Source organism: Cnephaeus nilssonii (assembly GCF_951640355.1).
Source record: "Cnephaeus nilssonii genome assembly, chromosome: 11".
In the NCBI taxonomy this organism is placed as follows: domain Eukaryota; kingdom Metazoa; phylum Chordata; class Mammalia; order Chiroptera; family Vespertilionidae; genus Cnephaeus; species Cnephaeus nilssonii.
The window spans coordinates 84,606,564-84,629,972 of NC_137082.1; the positions used below are offsets into that span (position 1 = coordinate 84,606,564).

The 23,409-nt window shown below is 42.8% G+C and overlaps 1 protein-coding gene across 2 annotated transcripts in view; it reads left to right on the forward strand.

Moving 5' to 3' along the window:
- The first annotated feature begins 1,675 nt into the window (after positions 1-1,675).
- Positions 1,676-23,409, forward strand: part of ME2 (malic enzyme 2) — a 53,595-nt gene continuing 31,861 nt past the window's right edge. The window contains exons 1-3 of one of the 2 annotated variants that reach the window (XM_079783963.1): positions 1,676-2,161; positions 18,753-18,834; positions 20,893-21,012. In XM_079783963.1, the coding sequence (XP_079640089.1) occupies positions 20,905-21,012 (108 nt within the window). In that variant the 5' untranslated portion in view covers positions 1,676-2,161; positions 18,753-18,834; positions 20,893-20,904. The remainder of the gene's footprint in view (positions 2,162-18,752; positions 18,835-20,892; positions 21,013-23,409) is intronic. The other variant, XM_079783962.1, reaches the window with a different exon arrangement.

Here is a 23,409-nt window from a genome sequence, read left to right on the forward strand (position 1 = left end):
TGACTAAGAATAACAAGTGAACCCTAGCTGGTTTGGCTTAGTGGATAGAGCGTCGGCCTACGGACTGAACGGTCCCAGGTTCTATTCCAGTCAAGGGCACATGCCCATGCCTGGGTTTCCTGCTGGGTCCCCAGTGGGGGGAGGGAGCATGCAGGAGGCAGTAAATCAACGATTCCCTCTCATTATTGATGTTTCTATCTCTCTCTTCCTCTCCCTTCCTCTCTGAAATCAATAAAAATATATTTTTTAAAATTAAAAAAAAATGAACGGGGTGGACCAGCCAAATAGCAGTGTCTGCCTCCTTGACATTAACAGATATTTCATTTTAGGAAGGAATTGACCTCAATTTAACCAAAATAATTCCCATCCATGATAGCTCTCTACAACCCTTCAACTTGGAATTATTCTAAAGTAGAACAAACTGTCTTTCAAAGACAAAATACTTTTACCTCCATCAATGAAGCCTTTATAATGTAATATTTGAAGTTCCTCATTCAGCTTCCTGCATCCTGACAATTTCTGGCATGCAAGGTTATTGTAGGTCATGCTAATTTATAGGCCCTCTTTAACTGCAGTGGTTATAGCTGCCATACCTATCATTTATCATCTAACTACAGTGTTCACAAACGGGCCCCACCCTTCCATCCGCAGACGGGCAGCGTTGCTCCAGATGTACATAATTGTCAAAGTCTTTAGGACGGGACAAGTCACTTTTCTCTAACTCCACGCAATTTTGTTTTACATTTCCATCGCTTTCAGTTTTCTCATTCCATTTGCCTTGCCTCCTTTTTTATCCTTTACATGTTTATTTTTAAATGATCATCACTATACTTTAAGAGTACACAAATTCAAAGAACTTTTGATAACATTTTCTGAAGAAAAACAGGAGTTAAGAGTAAAGAAATATCTTCCAATATCATAACCGTGGTTGGGTATAGGTGTATGAAGTTATGGTCCCTGCTTTTTTTAATTTTAATGGATTTTGAGAGAGAGAGAGAGAGAGAGAGAGAGAGAGAGAGAGATTTGTTGTTCTACTTATTTATGCATTCATTGGTTGATTCTTGTATGTGCCCTGACACCCCACAGCCCTGGCATATCGGCAGGACGCTCCAACCAACTGAGCTACCTGGCCAGGGCCCAGTTCAAGATGGTAATTTAGTGTCCTATTGCTTTCCTGAGCGAGAACATTGACTATCTGTTTATGGTGTCTGTGATGCTAGGGATCATGTGTCAATCCCCACCGGCCAATAACGGTGCCAGCAGCAGCGGCGCCCGGCGAAGAGGGAGTTCTAGACACACACACACACACACACACACACACACACACACACACACACAGCCCGGGAACAGCCAGCCTTCCTCCCTGCAGAGGCTCCGCACTTCCTGGGTCCCCTCTCCGGCGCCTCTCCATTCCCGGACCTGCATCCACCTCCTAAGTCCTCCATCCTCGCCCGCCCTCCGCCGGCTGTCCAGGGCGGCCCCCAGCTCCCAGCCTTCCTCGCGCCTCCGCCGGCGGGGCTGGGAGACTGGTACCCACCGACCGCGCCGGCCCCGCCCGCGCAGGCGCAGAGCCTCCTCTCGCGCGGCCGCGCAGCCACCACCAGCGACAACCCCACCCCGCCCGCCCTGGGATGCGAGGTCCGCAGCCAGCCAGCCAGCCTCGGATTCTGTCGTCGAGCGACGGGCGTCGCCTGCGTCTCCGGACTCGTCCTCATCTACACGGCCCCCTTCACGTCCCTCGGGACCAAGTCCACAGGGCGCGCGCTGGGCCTCCAAACAGGAACTCGGAGGGTCCCCACGCAGGAAGGTGCTGCGGGGCAGGCACGGAACGCGCGGCCGCCGAGCCCCGAGGCGGAGCCCCGCCCCCCGGGGCCGACGTCCTGCCTCCGCATTGGCCCGCGCGCCCGTCAGTCTCCGCCCATGGGGCCCGCCGGTCCTCCTCCGGGTCCCTCCCGCTCCCGGATCCCGTCCTCTCACGACGTTACTTCAGGGCCAGCCGGCTCCCGGGCTCGCCGCTCCCGCCGCCCCGCACCTGAGCTGGCGCGGCCTGCGTGAGACCCGGCGAAGGGGAGGGCCGGGCCGAGGCTGATCATCGCCCGGGCGGGGCCAGGTCCGCGGCCTCTCTGCCGGCAGCACCACCTGTCGCGGAGCGAGACGTCGGGTAAGGCTCCGGGCGGCACGCGGCGGCGGGCGGCCTGGCGCGGCGGGGCCGGGCTGGGGCTCCGGGAGGCGAGCGGGCGTCGGCCTCCTGCCGCCTGGCCCGGGGAGCCGAGCCTGACCCGCCGCCGGCTTCTGCGCGTGCGGCCGGCGAGGTCCCCGCTTGGCGGTTGGGGAGGCGGGGTACAGGGAAGGGGTTCGCCGAGGGCGGGGGCAGCGGCCCGGTCCGCGGAGCTCTAGTCCGGCCGACCGCCGCTCTTCCCCGGCGCCCGGTTTGGGGGCGTGACTTCCCCGTGTCTCGACTCGCTGGTCCCTGGGCGACCCTCTTCCCGCGCCCGAGGGAGGCCCTGTGGCCTCCAGGACGCGAGCATCGCTCCCTCCTCCCGCGCCCTTTGAAGACCGATGCTGAGACTGCAAACCTCTTTGGCAAAGTGACCTCTTTTTCTGCCGGGGTGAGTTAGGCGGCTGTGTGTGTGTGTGTGTGTGTGTGTGTGTTCATGTTCATGTTCGTGTGTTCGTTCTTCGCTGAAAGGAAGTTTGCTGCAGGCTGGAAAGTTCTAAGATCGGACCGGTTCTGCCCATTCATATGAAATGGCATCTGTGGACCATGGTTGGTCGGCGTTTGACGCTGGTGATAACCATCTCGGCTTGTGTGTGGTCCCATTCGTGGTCTTGGATTTGACTTTCTTGATTCCGAAGATAATTCTAGAAAATATGTGTTGCCCTTTCATGAGAGGCTAATCAAAATAATAAAACCTCAACAGAAGTGCTTCCCTACAGAAGTCATTTCATATCTGGTTTCATAATACTTGCGGCAGTCCCTTCTTTTAGTTTTGCAATTGATGATGGTAACAATAGAAGCACATATTGTTCTCTACCTGAATTGTTTCCGAATTACACTTTGAGGTAGTACTGTTATTCTGTCCAGTTTACAAACGAAGAAACTAAGTGTTAGGAAGGGTTAAGTAACTTGCCCAAGATTACAGGTTTTAAAGGGCAAAACCTGCGTTCAAACCCGGTAATCTAACATAATAGCTCTAGTCCCTACGTAACCCTGTAAAATTAATGGCAATGTTTTACTCAAAAGTTTTTCTCTTTAGTTGCCAAGCATTCTGGAAGGTAGAGAAGATACAGTTGTTTCATGTATACACATAGTTTCGTGTATATATATACATATACTCATTCATCGACACATACATGTAATAGTTACACAAAAGATAAATATATAATCTATTATGAAATTACATACGTGTATATATACATACATATATACACATGCTAGTTATAGTAGTTACACAAAAGATAAATATATAATCTATTGTATAACTACTATAACTAGTTGTTACATGTTGCTATGTTACATGGTTTGCAGAAATACAGAAAAAACAGTTTAACTGTATCTTCTAACATTGGACATTTAAATAATCAACTGTGAGCTCTAATTTTATAACCTATATCTGACAGTTTTATGGTAGTTATAAAGACTTAAAGTTAGACATGGAGACCAGAAATTCTGTTACAACCTTTACCATGCATTAATAGGAAATGTTGGGCTATCCTTTTGTTGACATTCTTCATTCTCTTGAGAATTAAAACATGCTCACTCAATAGTTACTCCTGTGAAAGAACTGCTAATGAATTTCTCCCTTAGAAGGTGTTTATGTATAATGTTTTTGTCTTTTTAAATATAAGAAAACACATTAAAATTTTATAAAGGAAAAACCCATGTATCATTACAGAATTTCTTTTATAAATTAACTCTTATATAAACTAAAATAAATTCTAATTTAATGTTGGTGAATTTCAGAAAAACTTAGTCATATTTTAAAATATAAATAACACTAAAACCTATAGTTTACTAAGGAAAATATTAGAGGAATAAATTCATACTAAATATAAAAATTACATTTGGTTTTATAAACAGGTAGCTATTTTATTAAACGCTCTTTTATTTGAAAATCACCATTTTCATTATATAACTATATTATACCTCCTTTGATCAATATAAACAAATTTCAAAAGCAATGAAAATATTGATTTTCTAGATATTGTTTAGGATGACATTTGATGATGCCTGCATCTGTATGTCATCCAAATTCTCATTCTTGACCTGGGGATTTAATTTGAAATAGTTTAAATAAATATTAACCCTGATTATCCTCATAGCCTCTTTTTTTTTATTGTTTAAAGTATTACACATAGACTTCACATTAGAATATGTTGATGCAGAAACTAACAAGCATTTAGAAAGCACTTCTGACCACCTATTAATAATATTAACAATGATGCTTAGTTAAGAAGTATAGAGCACTTAGAGGGCACTGTGATAAGCATATTACATGGATTACCTAAATTAAATCTTATAAAAGCCCTATTTGGTAGGTCCTGTTGTTTATCAACCCCACTTGAGTGATGAGATTGTAACTTACTCAAGATCACAGAGCTAGCACTGGCAAAGCCAGGATTTAAATCCAGCTGTTTGATCCCAGAGCTTGCTTTTGATGATTGTGCTAGACTGCCTGGATATGGATATTATTGAATAAACCTTCAGGTCAAGTAGTCAAGCTTTTTATGGTAATAAAGCTCTGAAGGTGTTTTATTATCTGATGATGCTTTATATATGTCATCATCACTGCACACCAACTCTGCAAAAGAGTTTTCCATCTCCTATTTTATTGATGAGAAAGTGAGACTTCTAAGTCAGTAGTTCCCAGACTTTTGGACTCCGTGGGCAAGTCAAAAAAAAAGGAAAGTCTGTGTATAGGGGGCTATTAGGACCAGACATAAGATCACAAACCTAATTCTGTTAAGGTTAAGAACCTATTTAAATATTACTACAATCTATCATCCCCATCCTTTCATAAAATAAAGGACATTGTTACCACCAAAAAGGTAGGAAAAGGTAGGAACATCATAATTACCACAGGAAAACAAAGACAAATTTAGTGTTATGAAAAACTATATTACATTGTCCTAGTTTTTCTTATTTGGTCACAGACCAATTCAGAGAGCACCTGGGATTGCCTGAGTGACACAGCTGATTCCAAGCTGGTTATTTGCTGAGTCCAGATTCGGACTCAGGTCTGTCTGACTGCAGAGTTTGTGCTCACTGCAGCAATTCATGACCTCTCTCTAATTTGCATCTCCAGTGTATTGACCTTCTCCTTTCTCCCCTCAGGTAGGGAGGGGGCCAGGGGAGTAGTCTCCAGCAGCCAGTGGCATGGCAGTTTTGGTCCCAGTCCAATTTATAAACAGCACTCAGAGAGTAAGTTCTACTGCTCCCCAGGGCAAGGCACTGGGAATGACACATCAGGGGGAAAACTACAGGTATATCTCAATATCCAAGAAACTCTCAAGTAAGCAGCTTGATTTTACATATTTATTCAGAATGAGAAGTCCCACCATTTTTGGTTTCCTGTTTTTACTTCACTCATTTTTACAGTTCTCTTTTCATCATCTATCCTATCTAATAAAAGAGTAATAATCAAATTGACCATCACTCCAACACATAAGACGGCCACCACAAGATGGCCGGCAGGGGAGGGCACTTGTGAGCAATCAGGCCAGCAGGGGAGGGCAGTTGGGGGCAACCAGGCCTGCAGGGGAGGGCGGTTAGGGGTGACCAGGCCTGCAGGGGAGGGCAGTTGGGGGCAACCAGGCCTGTAGGGGAGGGCAATTAGGGGCATCCAGGCCTGCAGGAGAGGGCAGTTGGGGGGGACCAGGCCTGCAGGGGAGGGCAGTTGGTGGGGACCAGGTCTGCATGGGAGGGCAGTTAGGGGCAACCAGGCCTGCAAGGGAGGGCAGTTAGGGGTGACCAGGCCTGGAGGGGAGGGCAGTTAGGGGCAACCAGGTCTGCAGGGGAGGGCAGTTAGGGGCGACCAGGCCTGCAAGGGAGGGTAGTTAGGGGCAACCAGGTCTGCAGGGGAGGGCAGTTGGGGGGACCAGGCCTGCAGGGGAGGGCAGTTGGAGGCAACCAGGCCTCCAGGGGAGGGCAGTTAGGGGCAACCAGGCCTGCAGGGGAGGGCAGTTGGGGGTGACCAGGCCTGCAGGGGAGGGCAGTTAGGGGCAACCAGGTCTGCAGGGGAGGGCAGTTGGGGAGGGGGGGACCAGGCCTCCAGGGGAGGGCAGTTAGGGGCAACCAGGCCTGCAGGGGAGGGCAGTTGGGGGTGACCAGGCCTGCAGGGGAGGGCAGTTAGGGGCAACCAGGTCTGTAGGGGAGGGCAGTTGGGGAGGGGGGGACCAGGCCTGCAGGGGAGGGCAGTTGGAGGCAACCAGGCCTCCAGGGGAGGGCAGTTAGGGGCAACCAGGCCTACAGGGGAGGGCAGTTGGGGGCGACCAGGCCTGTAGGGGAGGGCAGTTGGTGGTGACCAGGCTGGCAGGGGAGGGCAGTTAGGGGTGACCAGGCCAGCCGTGGAGGGCAGTTAGGGGCAATCGGGCCAGCAGGGGAGCAGTTAGGGATCAATCAGGCTGGCAGAGGAGTGGTTAGGGGGTGATCAGGCTAGCAAGCAGAAGTGGTTAGGGGCAATCAGGCAGGCAGGCAGGCAAGTGGTTGGGAGCCAGCAGTCCTGGATTGTGAGAGGGATGTTCCAGATTGCAGAGGGTGCAAGCTGGGCTGAGGGACACCTCCCCCTGTGCATGAATTTCGTGCACCAGGCCTCTAGTCTATATATATATATATATATATAAGGCTAATATGCTAAGTGTCCGTCTGGGTAATGACATCATATAGCAGCACCCAGCTTCCTCTCCCTAGCAACTAGCCTCCTTGCAGTTTCTTCAGCCCAGGAACATGACTTGCTTTATAGCCAGGTGACAACATTTCACAGTTTAACCAAATGTCTGTGAAGCATTTTCCCGTGCCTCATCTCATTTGATCCTCACAGAAGTCCTGGAGTGGGTAGATAGGAGACTCTGTGGAATTCTGTTTTCTTTTCATTAGCTAGAAAATGGAGATTTAGAAACTTGACCTGACTGAAAAGAAGAATGGTGGACCTTGAAAATGACTTCAGGTTTTCTCACTTCACAGAATATAGTCAAACACTGCTGCAGTTAAATATTTTACCCTTTGTTCTCCCTGCATGATGTACAATAATCTGCTTCGTGTTGATATTTACTGCTGTGTTGCTGACTGTGTGGTTAGTCAGTTCCCTTAACCCTCAAGTTATTCAAGTGTCATCTGTAAGTTTAATAGTGCCGTTAGAACAAGCAGGCATAAACAAAAATAAATAAATAAATAACTTAAAAAAAAATCCCTACCAAAATTCAATCCAAGGACTGAAAGACAGACAAGTGGGCTTAGGACCAGCTGGAGACAAGATGAAATGGGAGAGAGGGGAGTCACACCTAACTCTTATGTTATATAGATACTAGTGGCCCTCTGTTACAATTACCTGTAAGAGAAGTTGGGGTGCTTCACTGAGCTGGAAAAAGTTTAGCTACACCAGAAAGCAGGTCTAATTAAGCAAGTTTATTCTATATCTATAAAAGACTATGTTGACTTGCGCATGCGCAATACATATAAAGCTCTCACTGGCGCCAATCACATGCATGTGTTTCCACTTGTCATTGTCTATCATGAATTTGGTTGATACTTCTATTATAGAGAAAGTGCGAATAGCGATATTAAAATATTTCTTCTAATTAATTTCCTTTCAATGTGCACGCATTCATGCACGGGGCCACTAGTATCTATATAACATAAGAGTTAGGTGTGACTCCCCTCTCTCCCATTTCATCTTGTCTCCAGCTGGTCCTAAGCCCACCTGTCTGTCTTTCAGTCCTTGGATTGAATTTTGGTAGGGATTTTTTTTTAAGTTATTTATTTATTTATTTTTGTTTATGCCTGCTTGTTCTAATGGCACTATTAAACTTACAGATGACACTTGAATAACTTGAGGGTTAAGGGAACTGACTAACCACACAGTCAATATCCATATATAACTCAAGTCAGCCCTCCACATAAACAGGTTCTCAACCATGAGTCAGAAATATAGTTGACCCTTGAACAACGTAGATTTGAACTATGTGGGTCCATTTATACACAGATTTAAATCCATCATGGATTTAGGTGTGTTATTCAAGCATCAACTATACTTTTATATTTTACTGTTTACCACTTAGTAATAAAATAATAATTTGAGTGGTATAACACTACTTTTTAAATCTTTAGAATACTTTTTTGCATATCTTTCATTTGATCATCACAATTATGAGGTAGATTTGACAGATAGTGTTATCTTTATTATACAGGCTAAATTCAGTATTTGATAGAAGCAAAATTTTAAGCAGAGCTGAAAATAGATTTCATATATCAGAATGTTGATTTTAAGTTAACTACGTAAAGAAAATACTGCTTTTCCCTACTCACAAATGCAATTCTTCTGGCCACCAAATGTGTTTTTCCCACATCCAGCAATTCTCCAGTTCTCAGCAGACACTGACAAGGGTATGCTACAATTTAACTGCATTCTGTCACTGTCTGTCTGGAGATAGCCTCACTTTCTACAAGTTAAGGGCTCAGTCCCAAAAGATTGCCCGCACTGCAGATGCCATTCGCAAGTCCTAAGTTGTGATCTATACTTCAGACCAGCCACTTACAAACCAGGGCTTCCCACAACACCCTCCTCAGATTGGATAATTTGCTAAAATGGCTTAGAGAACTCAGGGATACATTTTACTTATGTTTACCAGTTTATTATAAAAGGGTACAACTGTTAACCTAAAAATAAAAGGCCAAAGTGAAAGGCAACAAACATTTATTTGATCCAAATGACTAGTTATTTAGGAAGCACTGATTCAAGTAGAAACCGAAATAGTGTTCCAATTAGGAGGCGAAGACAAGGGGTATTTGTGAGAAAGGGAAGGGCAACAATTACATAAAGAAGGAAGGACTTTCTATCGATGCAGGTAAGCTAACATAGTGATGCTAATTCTAAAGAATGTCTTTAATTTTCAGTTCATTAGTCATAAAGTTTGCTCTTGTTATCTGTACAAACAGTTGTTTGGGATACAGTTCTGCTTTAGGCTCAGTCCAAAGGTTATTTTGCCCAGTTTTAACACTCTAATGTTTGAAGAGTAAGACATGCAAGGCAGTTCCTCTGGAGTGGCAGCACCGACTCCATTTTTAAAGTGGTTCCATTTATATTTTTCACATTTTCCCCTTTTGATCAGTTCTTTCCTTGAAAGCATCATTGATCAGTCATTGGAAAGCAACACTGATTAGTTATTAAAAGCATCGTTGGTCCCTCATTGCCAGGAAGGCTCATTCCTAGTATGTCATGTTTCACATAGGAGGGAAAGTGGTTTTCTTAGGAGCCTTGAGCCACATCTGAGCAATAAGGGCACCAGAACTAAAGGTTTTACTGTCATGTTCCTTTCAGGTCAAATATCTATCATTTCTTGAGGTTTCTCATATAATGTCTCATAGGTCTTAGTGATCATCTCAGAATGTTGAGCAAACCATTACCTGAGTGGTGCATCAAGCTATACAAAACAAGATTTTATAACAAAATAATTCCTATAATGACAAATGAAATGTTAGGTCAGGAGGCAATACCTCAAGGCAGCCAGCTAAGGATATCAAAAAATCATGAGGTTCTGTATTTACCATTTGACTTGTGCCGGATTTTATCTAGTTCCATCTGTATTTCACCAGATGTTTATTCAAGTTCTACTAGGTGTACCAGTTAATAATGCGGACTTTTTTCAATAGGTGGAGTTACACATATGTTGATATATATGCGATTTGATATGTATGCTATTTTGTTGTATTGACAACAAGCTTCAAAACTTCATATGTCAAATTTGCTGAAGGTTAACATCAGATATTTTTACGCTTAAAAATGTCGAATTTCATGCGAAAAAAAGAGCTTTTGCGGGAAATTTTAATTCATTATTTTGAAGAAAAGTGCTGCTAAATACTTCAGGAAGTTTATGGTGAACATGCTCCACCTCAAGATACTTGTGAATACTGGTTTAAATGCTTTAAAAGTGATGATTTCGATGTGAAAGACAAAGAACGCCCAGGTCAACCGAAAAAGTTTGAAGACCAACAATTACAAGCATTATTGGATGAAGATGCGTGTCAAACTCAAAATCAACTTGCAGAAAGATTAAACATTGCTCAGCAAACAATTTCTGATCATTTACAAGCAATGGGAAAGATTTTAAAGGAAAGAAAATGGGTACCACATCAACTGAACAAAAGACAAATGGAAAACCGAAAAGTCATCAGTAAAATGTTGCTTCAATGGCACGAAAGTCTTTTTTGCATCAAATCATGCCTGGCGATGAAAAGTGAATTTATTTTGAGAATCCCAAACGCACAAAATCATGGGTTGATCCAGGTCAACCATCAACATCAACTGCAAGGCCAAATTGCTTCGGAAAGAAGACAGTGCTCTGCGTTTGGTGGGATCAGGAAGGTGTGGTATATGATGAGCTTCTAAAACCAGGTGAAACTGTTAATACTGATCGCTGCTGACAACAAATAATCAATTTGAACCCCGCTTTGATCGTGAAATGACCAAAATGTGCCAGAAGACACGGCAAAGTAATTTTGCTTCATGATGATGCACCATCACACACTTCAAAACCAGTTAAAGACACATTAAAAGATCTTGCCTGGGAAGTATTAACCCACCCGCTGTATTCACCAGACCTTGCTCCTTCAGATTACCACTAGTTCTGATCGATGGCACACGCACTTTCTGAGCAGCACTTCAAAACATACAAAGAAGTGGAAAATTGGGTCTCTGAATGGTTTGCGTCAAAACGAGAAAAGTTCTATTGGAATTACCTGAAAGATAGGGGAAATGTATAGCTAGCGATGGACATTACTTTGAATAAAGCAGTTTTGATGTTTCTCTTGAAATTATTGTGTTTTCTTTGATTACAAAATCTGCCATTATTAACCGGTACACCTAGTATAAGAGTTATTAACAACAAAGCAAACCCCACCTTGTTCAGCTGGGATATGGTCAAGAGCAATTCTGTTATCTAACACAAGTGTAAGATAATTTAATGGTATTTCTAGTAGGCTTTTACTTTGGTGATAGCTCCAGCAAATTCCTGTAAGGTTTATGATAAAGTTTCTAATTGTGTACTCATTCATTGCAATGCCTGCCTAAAGAAAAAGTTTTCTTCCCAATCTGGCACCTTTCCTGGGATTAACATTGCCAGACATTGAACACCCTTGACAATGTTTACCACCATCTGCATGTTTTTACTTGTTAACTAGGTTTAAAGGTAATGCCCAATGTTGAGTTATCTTTGCAGGTAGAAATATAAGGGAAAAAAGGAAACAGTAACTATTATGGTAAATGCTTTCCCTCTCGTATTATTTGTAAGATAGAGAGGAAATAAATTAAGGAAAAATGAAGGTGTAGATCCAGAATTTTGGGTTAGCTGCCACAACAGATATTGTTTCCATCACTTCCTAGTAATTTTTAATTTCAAATCTTCTGTTGGTTCAACAGTCCAATTAGGTACAAGGGATTTTTGTTTTGTTTTTAATTCTCACCCAAGGATGTACTTAGAGGAAGGGAGAGAGAAACATTGATCGGTTGCCTTCCATATGTTACTCTGACCAGGATTGAACCCCACTGCAACCCAGGTATGTGCCTTGACTGGGAATTGAACCAGCAGCCTTTTGAGTGCGTAGGGTGTGCTCAACCAACTGGTTGGGCTGCAAAGGCTTTCTTTAAATGGGAAACGTGAATCCAAGAGTCTACATCTGTAGACATGGCCTCACACAGATTAGTTAAGAGTGTACCTAATATGGTCCTTTCCATCTTGCTGGTAAAGAGTCCTTATGAAGTTGTCTTTTCCAGTTGTAAAATATTGTGTTTAATTTCATTTCCTTCAATTAAATGGATATCAAAAGCAGAGAATGCTGAATGCAAAAGTTGATGTGGTAAGGTTTTTGTGAATTCTGTAAATAAGGTACTAGACCGGTTTTCCCCAATTAGGCTTCCCTAAGTCAGTCTTTGTTCCTTAAGGCTGTCTAATCATGTCTGGAAGTATTCATGTTTTTCTAAAAAAAAAAAAATACCATGAGCCTTGGTAATATATCCATTGTTTCCAATTGTGTCCTGTTGCAAGGAGAACAGGTTCTTAATGAGCTTACATATTGAACTATGACAGTGGGAATACACATTTATGAAGAAATCCCCAATTCTGGAGGGATCAGGTAGGGAGGAAAAGATAAATGTTTCAATTCTGCTTATCCTATATAATAAAAGCCTAATATGCTAAGTGTCCAGTCATCCAGTCGTCTGTTCAACCAATCAAAGCGTAATATGCTAATGATATGCTAAGGCCTCTCAACCACTCGCTATGACGTGCACTGACCACAAGGGGGCAGACGCTCCAAGTGGTAGGTTAGCTTGCTGCTGGGGTCCGGCCAATTGGGACTGAGAGAGACTGGCCGGACACACCCTGGAGCCCTCCCACGGTCCTTACCCGGCTGGCCAACCTCCTGCGTCCCTCCCCAGTCCCAATCATGCACCGGTGGGATCCCTCGGCCTGGCCTGTGCCCTCTTGCAATCCAGGAACCCTTGGGGGATGTCAGAGAGCCAGTTTTGGCCTGATCCTGCAGGCCAGGCCCAGGGACACCACTGGTGCACGAATTCGTGCACTGGGCCTCTAATACCAAATTGCTGTATGTCTTAGGTAGTTTAGGAGAAAAAAAATTTCTTTATATCTGGAAAACAAAGATTAAAAAAAAAAACAGTAATAATTTCAAATAAAGTCATGGATATTATAATTATCCTTAAGTTCATTCAGTCCCATATTCTTATTGATCTTGATCCTTTTGTTAGCAGTTTTACGAATCCAGTTTTTCCTTAGTGTTCTACAGTCCTCACCCAGTTTAAAAATATGATCTGAATTGACAAAACAATTTGCTTTTCTCTGCAATACACCATTTTAAGATATCAGCTAGAATTATAAATGAAAAAGTTGTATCAGGACATTGTGGATTTTTAGACATTTTGTATAATTTTTAGAACAATAACAATAATTTCCCCTTAGTAAAAAACAGGAAGAAGGGAGGGAGGAAGGAAGGTAAGAGGGAAGAGAGTGAGAGAGAGAGTGGGGAAAGGGAGACAGATAGATCTTTTTTGAAATGGTGCAGGGATCCTTCTGAAAAAGTTTTTTCTGGTTAAGAAAAATACTCTAATTTTTGAATTTGTTAAACATACAAGTTTTAAAACATTTGATCAAGTAGGATCATAGGTTACTGTGAAACAATACTTAATTATCATGATGACAAAGAATACAGACAATACAGAAAGTTAAATAGTTGTTAGCAAAATTTTGCTTTTTTAAAAATATATTTTTATTGATTTCAGAGAGGAAGGGGGAGAGAGAGAGAGAAACCTCAATGATGAGAGAGAATCATGGATTGGCTGCCTCCTGCTCGATCCTCCTACTGGGGATCGAGCCCACAACCAAGGAACATGCCCTTGGGCAAATTTTGCTTTTTTAATATTAAGACTTGGTTTACCTAAGCAATCAAAGATCTGATGATAGAGAGCAATAACATACTAGTTGTACAGGAAGACTTTGTCCTTTCAGCAGATGAAATAACATTGAGTTTTAATTTTATGTAGGTACACAGTTGATATTAAAGCTTATAATACAGCCAAAGCCGGTGTGGCTCAGTGGATGGAGCATTGGTCTGCGGACTGGAAGGTCCCAGGTTCGATTCCGGTCAAGGGCATGTACATTGGTTGCGGGCACATCCCCCGGTGGGGGGTGTGCAGGAGGCAGCTGGTCAATGTCTCTCTCTCATCGATGTTTCTAGCTCTCTATCCCTCTTCCTTCCTCTCTGTGAAAAATCAATAAAATATATTTTTTTAAAAATAAAACTTATAATACATTCCAGCTTGATCATACACAAAATTTTCTTTCTCAAGATTTCTTTTCACAGCCCTAGCTGGTTTGGCTCAGTGGATAGAGCATCAGCCTGTGAACTGAAAGGTCCCAGGTTCGATTCTGGTCAAGGGCACATGCCTGGGTTGTGGGCTCGATACCCAGTGGGGGACTTGCAGGAGGCAGCCGATCCATGATTCTCTCTCATCATGGATGTTTCTGTCTCTCTCTCCCTCTTCCTTCCTTTCTGAAATCAATAAAAATATATTAAAAAATAAAATAAAAACAGCTTCTTACTCTCTTGCTGAAGCAGTGCCTCAACCCTGGCTGGTCAAGGCTTAAAAAAATAATAATAATTTTTTTTTCACATACCTACAACTTTCCTCGTGATTCCCTATATATGCATTTCCATATTTACCTTCTATAACTGAAAACATGTATTCTACTTTCCTGGTATTCCAAGTTGTTTCCCTTATTATTCCTAGTATTTTTTTTTTAACCTCACCTGAGGATATTTTTTCCATTTATTTATTTATTTATTTATTTATTTATTTATTTATTTAAGAGAGAGACTGGGGGGTGGGGGGAGAGAGAAACATTGATGTAAGAGAGATCCATCTATTGGTTGCCTCCTGTAATACTTTCAACAATAACTTTTTTTTTTTTTTTAAGTCTCAAGTCACCAAAAAATTCAAGGAAACTAGTTCTGAGCATCAACAGTTACTTGAAGTCCAAAAGAATAGCTGTATTACCAAGGCTTTGACTGAAATGGTATTGCAGGTCAAATCTGATGGCCAGCCATTGGCTTTGAGAGTTCAGTCTGAGATTCCTTATGAAAGGGTCCAGAAAGCAGTGTTCGAAAGAGATTATATGATCAGTCACTATTTTTGCTGCACTTATATTAACTAATTAAGCCAAGTTTAATGCAGACAAATTAGTTTTACTGTGATTATCTTTGGTTTTAAAAAAAGGAATTCTAGAGAAAAAAATAATGTTGGTACCTTTGTAGATACTAGTTTCTAGTCCCGTTGATTGTCTTTGAGGTTTTGTTATATACCTTTAAACTGGGCTGGATCCTGCCTTCTCCTTTCCTCAAATATCTGGCTATGACTGGCTCCAAAGTGCACTCCAGACAGTGGAATTATCCTGCTCCCAGTAATCATAGTAATCACCCCAGCACACTGTAGTCTCTCAGAGGCTTTAAGTGCATGTTCTCAGTGGCTCACCACCAAACAGATGATCTTCCTAAGCCTGGAACATCAAAAAAGAAATGAAGAGAATAACCAACTTAAAAATGAACCTGAAAAAAAAGAAAAGCAAGGGATGCACTGAAAAACAAAAATAGACAAAGTCCTATCTTTATGAAGTTTAGTCTAATTTTAAAGCCAGATATTAATTAATGATACAAAAATATAAAAATTATAATTATTTATAATAAAATAGTTTTCTATGAAAATTTAAAGTAGGAGGTTAGGTAAGGTTTCCTGGAGAAGTGAAAGCAGAAGCAAGATTTAAAGATTAGGTGGGTGGAGAGGAAGAGGAGGGTTAAGGGGTGTCCTTGCAAATAAAAGTTGTGAAAAGGCCTTTGTCTGCTTTGAAGATTAAGTAAAGGAACTGAAACAATGATAATATGGCATCAAATTATGTTACTATATAAGGCTAGAGATGTAGGTCAAAGCTAGGTCACAAAAGGTTTTTGAGGGCCTTGTTCGAGGTCTTGATCTTTATTAATTGGAATAAATCTGACTAATGGGAATCCATTGAAGAAGAAAAAAAAAAATGAACCTGAAGTCATGATCTGCGAATACCATAGAGAATCAGAAAAGAAAAAAAAAAATCACACAGGATCAGTAAAAGCTGTGAGAACTACAGAATAGTGGTAGCTGAGAGTGTGCAAATGCCTTAAGTTTTAATCACATCTCTCAGGCTGAGACTCTGAGCAAAATGGGTGAAATTGTTTAAATAAATAAATAGACAGATACAAAATAGAGTCACTTGTCCCCAGAACAGCAAATCAAGATTTTATTGTAGTTTCAATCTCTCCCAGGTTTGTGACCTTTAACCAGTCAATATGGCATTTCCTGATTAGGACTACTGAGGTGATCTGCATTATAGACCCCCTGCCCTTTCCCCAAAGGAAGGTGACTGACTTGCTTGTCCCATCCCCTTTTAGCCTTTAGAAACTTTGTGCTTCCTACAGCTCCTCAGAGATTTTTTTTGTTTGCTGGGTGGGATGCTGCCTGCTTGGTGAATCCTATCTAATAAAAGAGTAATATGGTAATTGACCATCACTCTGCAACGCCCACAGCCAATCAGGAGGGAATATGCAAATTAGCGGGACAAAGATGGCAGCAGCCATGGAGCCAGTTGGAGCAGGCAGGAGGTTTGGGTCACCCCCGGCGATGGAGGAAGCCAAGTTCTCACCTGCCTGGGCCGGCCACTGAATGAGGGGCCTATGGGCGGCAGCCACAGAGCAGGCCAGAGCGAGCGGGAGGCTTGGGTCGCCCTCTGGTGATAGAGGAAGCTTGGCTTTCTCTGTCGCCAGGGGGCAACCCAAGCTTCCCGCCCGCCTGGCCAGCTGCTGAAGGAGGGGCCTGTGAGCGGCAGCCACAGAGCCGGCCTGAGCGCACTGGAGGCTTGGGTCGCCCGGGCTAGCCGCTGAGGGAGGGGCCTGCAAATGACCCTCAGCCCCTCACCCAGGCTGGCCACACCTCCCCAGCAGGGACCCTCACCCCATGGGGGCGTGGCTGGCCTGCAAACTGTCCCAGCCCCTCGCCCAGGCCGGCACCGTCCCCAGTGGGGACCCTCACCCCAATGGGGGCATGGCCAGCATGCAAACCACCACAGACCCCTCTTCCAGGCTGCCCCGCCCCCCAAGGGAACCCCCACCCTGATCCGGGACACCCTTCAGGGCAAACCAACCGGCCCCCACCCGAGCACCAGGCCTCTATCTATACTAATAATCTATACTAATAAAAGGGTAATATGCTAATTAGACTGGGAGTCCTTCCAGATGTTCTTCTGGACAAAGCCTTGGTGGTGGGGCCAAGATAGAGGCTGTTAGGGGCCAAGAAGGGAGGGCAGTTGTGGGTGATCAGGCCAGGATGGGATGGCAGTTGGGGGTGATCAGGCCGGTGGGGGGGGGGCTGTTGGGGGTGATCGGGCCGGCGGGAGGGGCAGTTGGGGGCAAGCAGGCTGTCAGTGGGGTTCAGTTGGGGGTCATCAGGCCGGTGGGGGGGCAGTTGGGGGTAATCAAGTCTGCAGGGCGGGCAGTTGGGGGCGAGCAGGCCGGCGGGGGGGGGGGGGCAGTTGGGGGTGAGCAGGCCGGCAGGCAGAGTGGTTAGGGGCAATCAGGCAGGTAGGCAGGTGATCGGTTAGGAACCAGCAGTCCCGGATTGCAGGAGGAATGTCCGACTGCTGGTTTAGCCACTAGTCATTTAATAAAGTCAGAGTCTTCAAATTTACTCTGTTGAATTTTTGTTTTTTTAACATGTCCATCATGACATTAACATTTTTTTAAGAAAAGCAGTTATGTCTCATCAAATATATTTGACATATAACACTGTAAATTTAAGGTGTACATGTTAATTTAATACACTTACATATTATAATATGATTGCCATTGTAGCAATAATTAGCTCCTCTATCACTGCATAATTATCATTTCATTTTGGTGGTTGGCATAATTAAGTTGTAGTCTTTTAGCAAGTTTGACTATTATACTACAATATTATTGTCTATATTCACTATACTCTGTTAGATCTCTATAACTTACTTGCTACTTGTTGCAAGTTTGTACCCTTAAACCTCACCCCCATCCCCATTTCTTGTGATTCTTGATGTGCTTATGATTTCTTGGTTTTGTGGCCTTATTTAGGTACCACATTTATGTGAAGTATCTAGAATAGTTAAGTCCATAAAGATAGAAAGCAGATTGGTGTTGCAGGCACTGGAGGAGGGAGGAAAACTGCTTAAATGGATAGGTGTTTCCTTCTGGGATGATGAAAATATTTTGGAACTAGATAGAGGTGGTGGTTGCACAACATTATAGATTTTCTAGATCCCTTTGAATCATTCACTTCAAAATGGTTATTTTTATGTTATGTGAATTTCACCTAAAAATTAACTTTAAAAAATCCCAGGGTGTAAATGGTTTTGCTACATTCCCATATACAGACCACAGATTTCTCAGCAAGTAGAAATTTCATTAAAAAACATATTGTATGACAATTGCAGTGATTTCTAATGATTAAAATAATAAATATGAATTGCAAATTGATTTTTGGTGGTAGAATTGATATGCAGAAGAATCTATTATATTCCCATCATTAAATATTTAAAGTTTAATGTATTATGTACAGTTTTCCACTTTGAAAAATTCCCATGTTTGGGATGGATGTGAAAAGACAAAAATCCAATTTGAATGAATTTTTAATATTAAATAACAGGTTTTCTAAGAACAGAAAATTTAGTTAATTACATTTAAACATTAACTACGGTAGGTTAAAATTCTAAGTCAAGGTAAGAATCTGGATAGCTTCTCTTCCTCTGAATGTGTATAGTCCAGGTTTTCCTATTATTTACTTTTCACCTTCAAGCTAAACTCCCACATGGAACTCACTTCACTGTTTACTAAATGTTACCTTGTTTCTTTCCTTTTAAAAAAAATTTTAATTCTCACCTGAGTATATATTTTTATTGATTTTATTGATTTGAGACAGAGAGAATCATTGATGTGAGGAAGAAATCTCACTTGGTTACCTCCTGTACGTGCCCCAACTGGAGATCGAACTTGAAACCTAGGTATGTGCTCTGACCAGGAATCTAACAACCATTTTGTATACAGATGATGCTCCAACCAACTGAGCCACCTGGCCAGTGCTACCTTGTTCCTTAACCTCTCAATTCCTTTCTCTCATAAGTGGGAGATACATACCTTGCCACACTTGTGTGGATTAGAAGAAGGTCAAATGTTTAGCACACTATAATAGATACCTAAGAGTAGCGATGATTATCCAAGTATTTAAGAGTCTTGTCAGGAAAAGTAAGTCTCGGCCTTTACCATAATATTACTCTTGCAACCATTACAGTCTATAGAAACATAAATGTATTTTGAAAAATAGTTTTCACATGTATAAAGTTAAGCTTTCTAAATCTGTTTTTGAAAACTGAACTACATGCAGTTCTATAATATGTCTCTCAGCCGTGGTTTATAGTGGAACCTCAGTTCTCAAACTTAATTCGTTCCAGAATGCTGCTTGAGAAGCAATTTGTTTGAAAACCTAATCATTTTCTTCATTAGAAAATATTCACAGCACAATTTCCTGAGATGCTAACAATGCAAGGTTTAGTGGTAAACTGATTCATATTCTTGAATTCTCTCCTTTGTCACCTGCGTGATGCTGGACTTATCATACAGGTATCAACAAGAATACTAAAGCTTATTACGGGTTATTAAGTTGAGAACTGAAGTTTTGTTTGACAACTGAGACATTTTTTCCATGAACAACTTGGTCGAGAACTGAATTATTTGAGACTAGAAGCCCGGTGCACGAAATTCGTGCACGGCGGGGGGTTGTCCCTCAGCCCAGCCTGTACCCTCTCCAATCTGGGACTCCTGGAGGGATGTCCGACTGCCCGTTTAGGCCCAATCCTGGTGGGATCGGGCCTAAACGGGCAGTCGGACATCCCTCTCACAATCCAGGACTGCTGGCTCCCAACTGCTTGCCTGCCTGCCTGCCTTCCTGATTGCCCCTAACCACTTCTGCCTGCCAGCCTGATCACCCCCTAACCACTCTGCTGCCAGCCTGGTTGATGCTTAACTGCTCCCCTGCCAGCCTGTTTGCCCCCAACTTCCCTCCTCTGCCAGCCTGGTCACCCCTAACTGCCCTCTCCTTCAGGGTTGATCACCTCCAACTTCCCTCCCTTGCAAGCCTGGTCCCTCACAACTGCCCTCCCTTGCAAGCCTGGTCCCTCACAACTGCCCTCCCTTGAGGCCGGGTCCCTCACAACTGCCCTCCCTTGCAGGCCGGGTGCCTCCCAACTGCCCTCTCCTGCTGGCCATCTTGTGGTGGCCATCTTGTGTCCACATGGGGGCAGGATCTTTGACCACATGGGGGCAGCTATATTGTGTGTTGCAGTGATGATCAATCTGCATAGTACTCTTTTATTAGATAGGATAGAGGCCTGGTGCATGGGTGGGGGCCAGCTGGTTTGCCCTGAAGGGTGTCACAGATAAGGGTGGGGGTTCCCTTGGGGTGGGGGGCGGCCTGAGCGAGGGGCCTGTGGTGGTTTGCAGGCCGGCCACGCCCCCTGCCAACCCAAGGGGAGGCCCTGGTATCTGGAATTTATTTTCCTTCTACAATTGAAACTTTGTAGCCTGGAGCGGAGCCAAGCCTGGGGCTCCGGCAGCCATTTCTGTGGCAGTTAATTCACCTTCTACAATTGAAACTTTGTAGCCTTAAGCGGGTGAGCCCAGCCAGGGTGTGCAGAAAGCTTTGCTTCCCCTGTTGCCGGCGGCAACCCTGGCCTGCTCTCTCAAGCTCCATTCTGCCGCCATTTGTTTGAATTTGTTTACCTTCTATAATTGAAACTTTGTAGCTTGAGTGGAGGCTTAGGCCTGCAACGGCTATGGAAAGTTTGGCTTCCTCTGTTACCTGGGAAACCTTGCTCTCTGTGGCTGTAGCCATCTTGGATTGGGGTTAATTTGCATACTTGCCCTGATTGGCTGGTGGGCGTGACTTGGCTGGTGGGCGTGGCTTATGTAGCGGAGTGATGGTTAATTTGCATATTACCATTTTATTAGAGAGGATGGGAGATGTTGGAGAACTGAAGTCTGACTGTTTGCTTTGTTTTTCTCAGGTGAAAGAAAAGATGTTGTCCCGGTTAAGAGTCGTTGCCACTCCTTGTTCTCTGGCATGCCGGCATGTACACACAAAAGAGAAAGGCAAACCACTCATGTTGAATCCAAGAACAAACAAGGTTAGTAACATGACTAGTGACATACCTTGTCTCTTGTCCCAATAACAGTTTGATTTTATATATTTTAGACTGATAAAGTGAAACTTTTCTGTTTTGTAGCTTTACAATAAAACTATTCGGAGGTATTTGCTTTTTCTGCATGAACTTTTCACTTTTCTCCATAAGGCAAGAATCATGGCTGCGTTATACCTCTCAACTCACAACTTCTACCACCAGGAAAGGACTGGCTATTTCCTAGTTCTAGCTCAGAAAAACCCACAGAATAGCAGTCCAGCCAGGACTTTTGACCAGATGTGGGATATTTAGATTTACCCAGTTTAGATCAAGTACTCATCCTGGACCAATCAGATGGGCCCTTGGAAAATGGGGTCAAATTGTAAAATGAAATTTCATGCTGCCACACCTTCGCACAGCTTTTTGGACACAAATCATTACACGCAAGTGATTGTGCCCATTAATCACACTGCTGCTTCAAAAGACAGAGACCTCTGACTCCCTTTACATTCTTGGGGCAGAAGTGATGGGCAATATTGAGATCTAGTTGTGACTTTATTCCTTATCCATGCTGGGTTCAGTGGACATTGCCTCCATATTTTAGGAACAATTGTAAGTAAATGAAATAGTAAATAAATGTAATTCTGGAATGAGATTTTTTACAGGAAGCTTACAAGAGGATACATGGGTTTATTGCAATATATGAAATTTACCTTTCGAGAATGGTGCGTTCGTATTAAGGTGTCATTTATTTTAAAACAGTAAGAAATTTGCCAGTCCCATTTGTTTTCTTTTATGGGGTGGGGGGACAATAATTGGATAGTATGATTTGAAGCTTTTGGGGCCTACAGAGGGGGATTTGACTAAGGGTCACACAGAGCACTTTATCTTTGCATTTTTGGTACCTGGCTAGAATGAAAATTGAGCAAGCAGTTAGTGAAGTAAATGAAGCTTAATGAGGAATATTCTAATCCTCTCTTGTTTCTGTCGCGTCTCCACAAATCTTACTTGTTCTTCAAGATGCAACTCATTGAAAACCCAGTTCTGCAGAGCCTTTGCACACCCCACGGACTGGGATAACTGCTCCCTTCTCTAACCCATGTAGCAGTGTCTGTCTTCCTCTTCCTGTGCAAGTCATCTGGATGTCGGCTTTGTGCTTCTTCTCATGTCTTAAGCTGCTGTTGAAATAATTGATAGTATTTACATTTTCATGACTTCGTATTTTTTACCTATATTTCTGGTTCCTCTTGAGCAAGGACCGTTTAAAAATTCTTTGTATCTTTTATAATTTCATGGGCATAGTAAACATTTGATAAATATGTTGGTTTTCTCTTATTATAGAAACTATATAAACCTACTTTGTGGGGGTTGTAAGAAATTTATAAAGTATGTTGCAGGGAATGAATTTTAAGGAGGAAGATAGTCTAAATCAGTGGTTCTCAACCTTTCTAATGCCGTAACCCTTTAATACAGTTCCTCATGTTGTGGTGACCCCCAACCATAAAATAATTTTCGTTGCTACTTCATAACTGTAATTTTGCTACTGTTAATGAATCGTAATGTAAATATCTGTGTTTTCCGATGGTCTTAGGCTCTACAGCAGCAGTTCTCAACCTGCGACCCACAGGTTGAGAACCGCTAGCAGGGTTGCCTAAGACCATCGGAAAAAGGATATTTACATTACGATTCATAACAGTAGCAAAATTACAGTTATGAAGTAGCAACGAAAATAATTTTATGGTTGGGGGTCACCACAACATGAGGAACTGTATTAAAGGGTCGCGGCATTAGAAAGGTTGAGAACCACTGGTAAAGAAAATAAATTCTAATACTCTAGCCTTTTGAAATCTCTACGATGGAATAGCATCTGTATGGTTACCTCATTGAAGGACCACCCACTTCTGGAAATCTCGTAAGCATCAGGAAGAGATTTTTGTTGTGGTTTTATATTTAAGGAGGAACATAGACTAGTGATTCCTATTTTGAGGGTCATGAACTCCTTGGGGACTTACCACGTAAAGAAGTCAGGTTCATGCTTCAAACCTTGTAGTCTAAATGACTTTTTAAATGTTTGTAAGTACTGTTTTAAGAGTATGTTTTGGCTGTGATTAATAAGCTAGTAATTAAAGGCAATACTGAATTCTTAATCCTTTTTATTATTTTATTGTTGAGAGTTATTACAGATGTCCCCTGTTTTCTCCCTTTTTTGCCCCCCTCCACCAAATGTATGTCTGTAATCACTGTCTTCTTAAGGTATACCTGTTATTATTTCTGTAAAACTTTTTATTATGGTAAATTAAACATAATTTAAAAATGTGCAATTCGGTGACATTAAGTACATTCAGTATTGTGCATATGTTAACCACTATCAATTTCCAAAACTTTTTACTACCAAAATGGAAA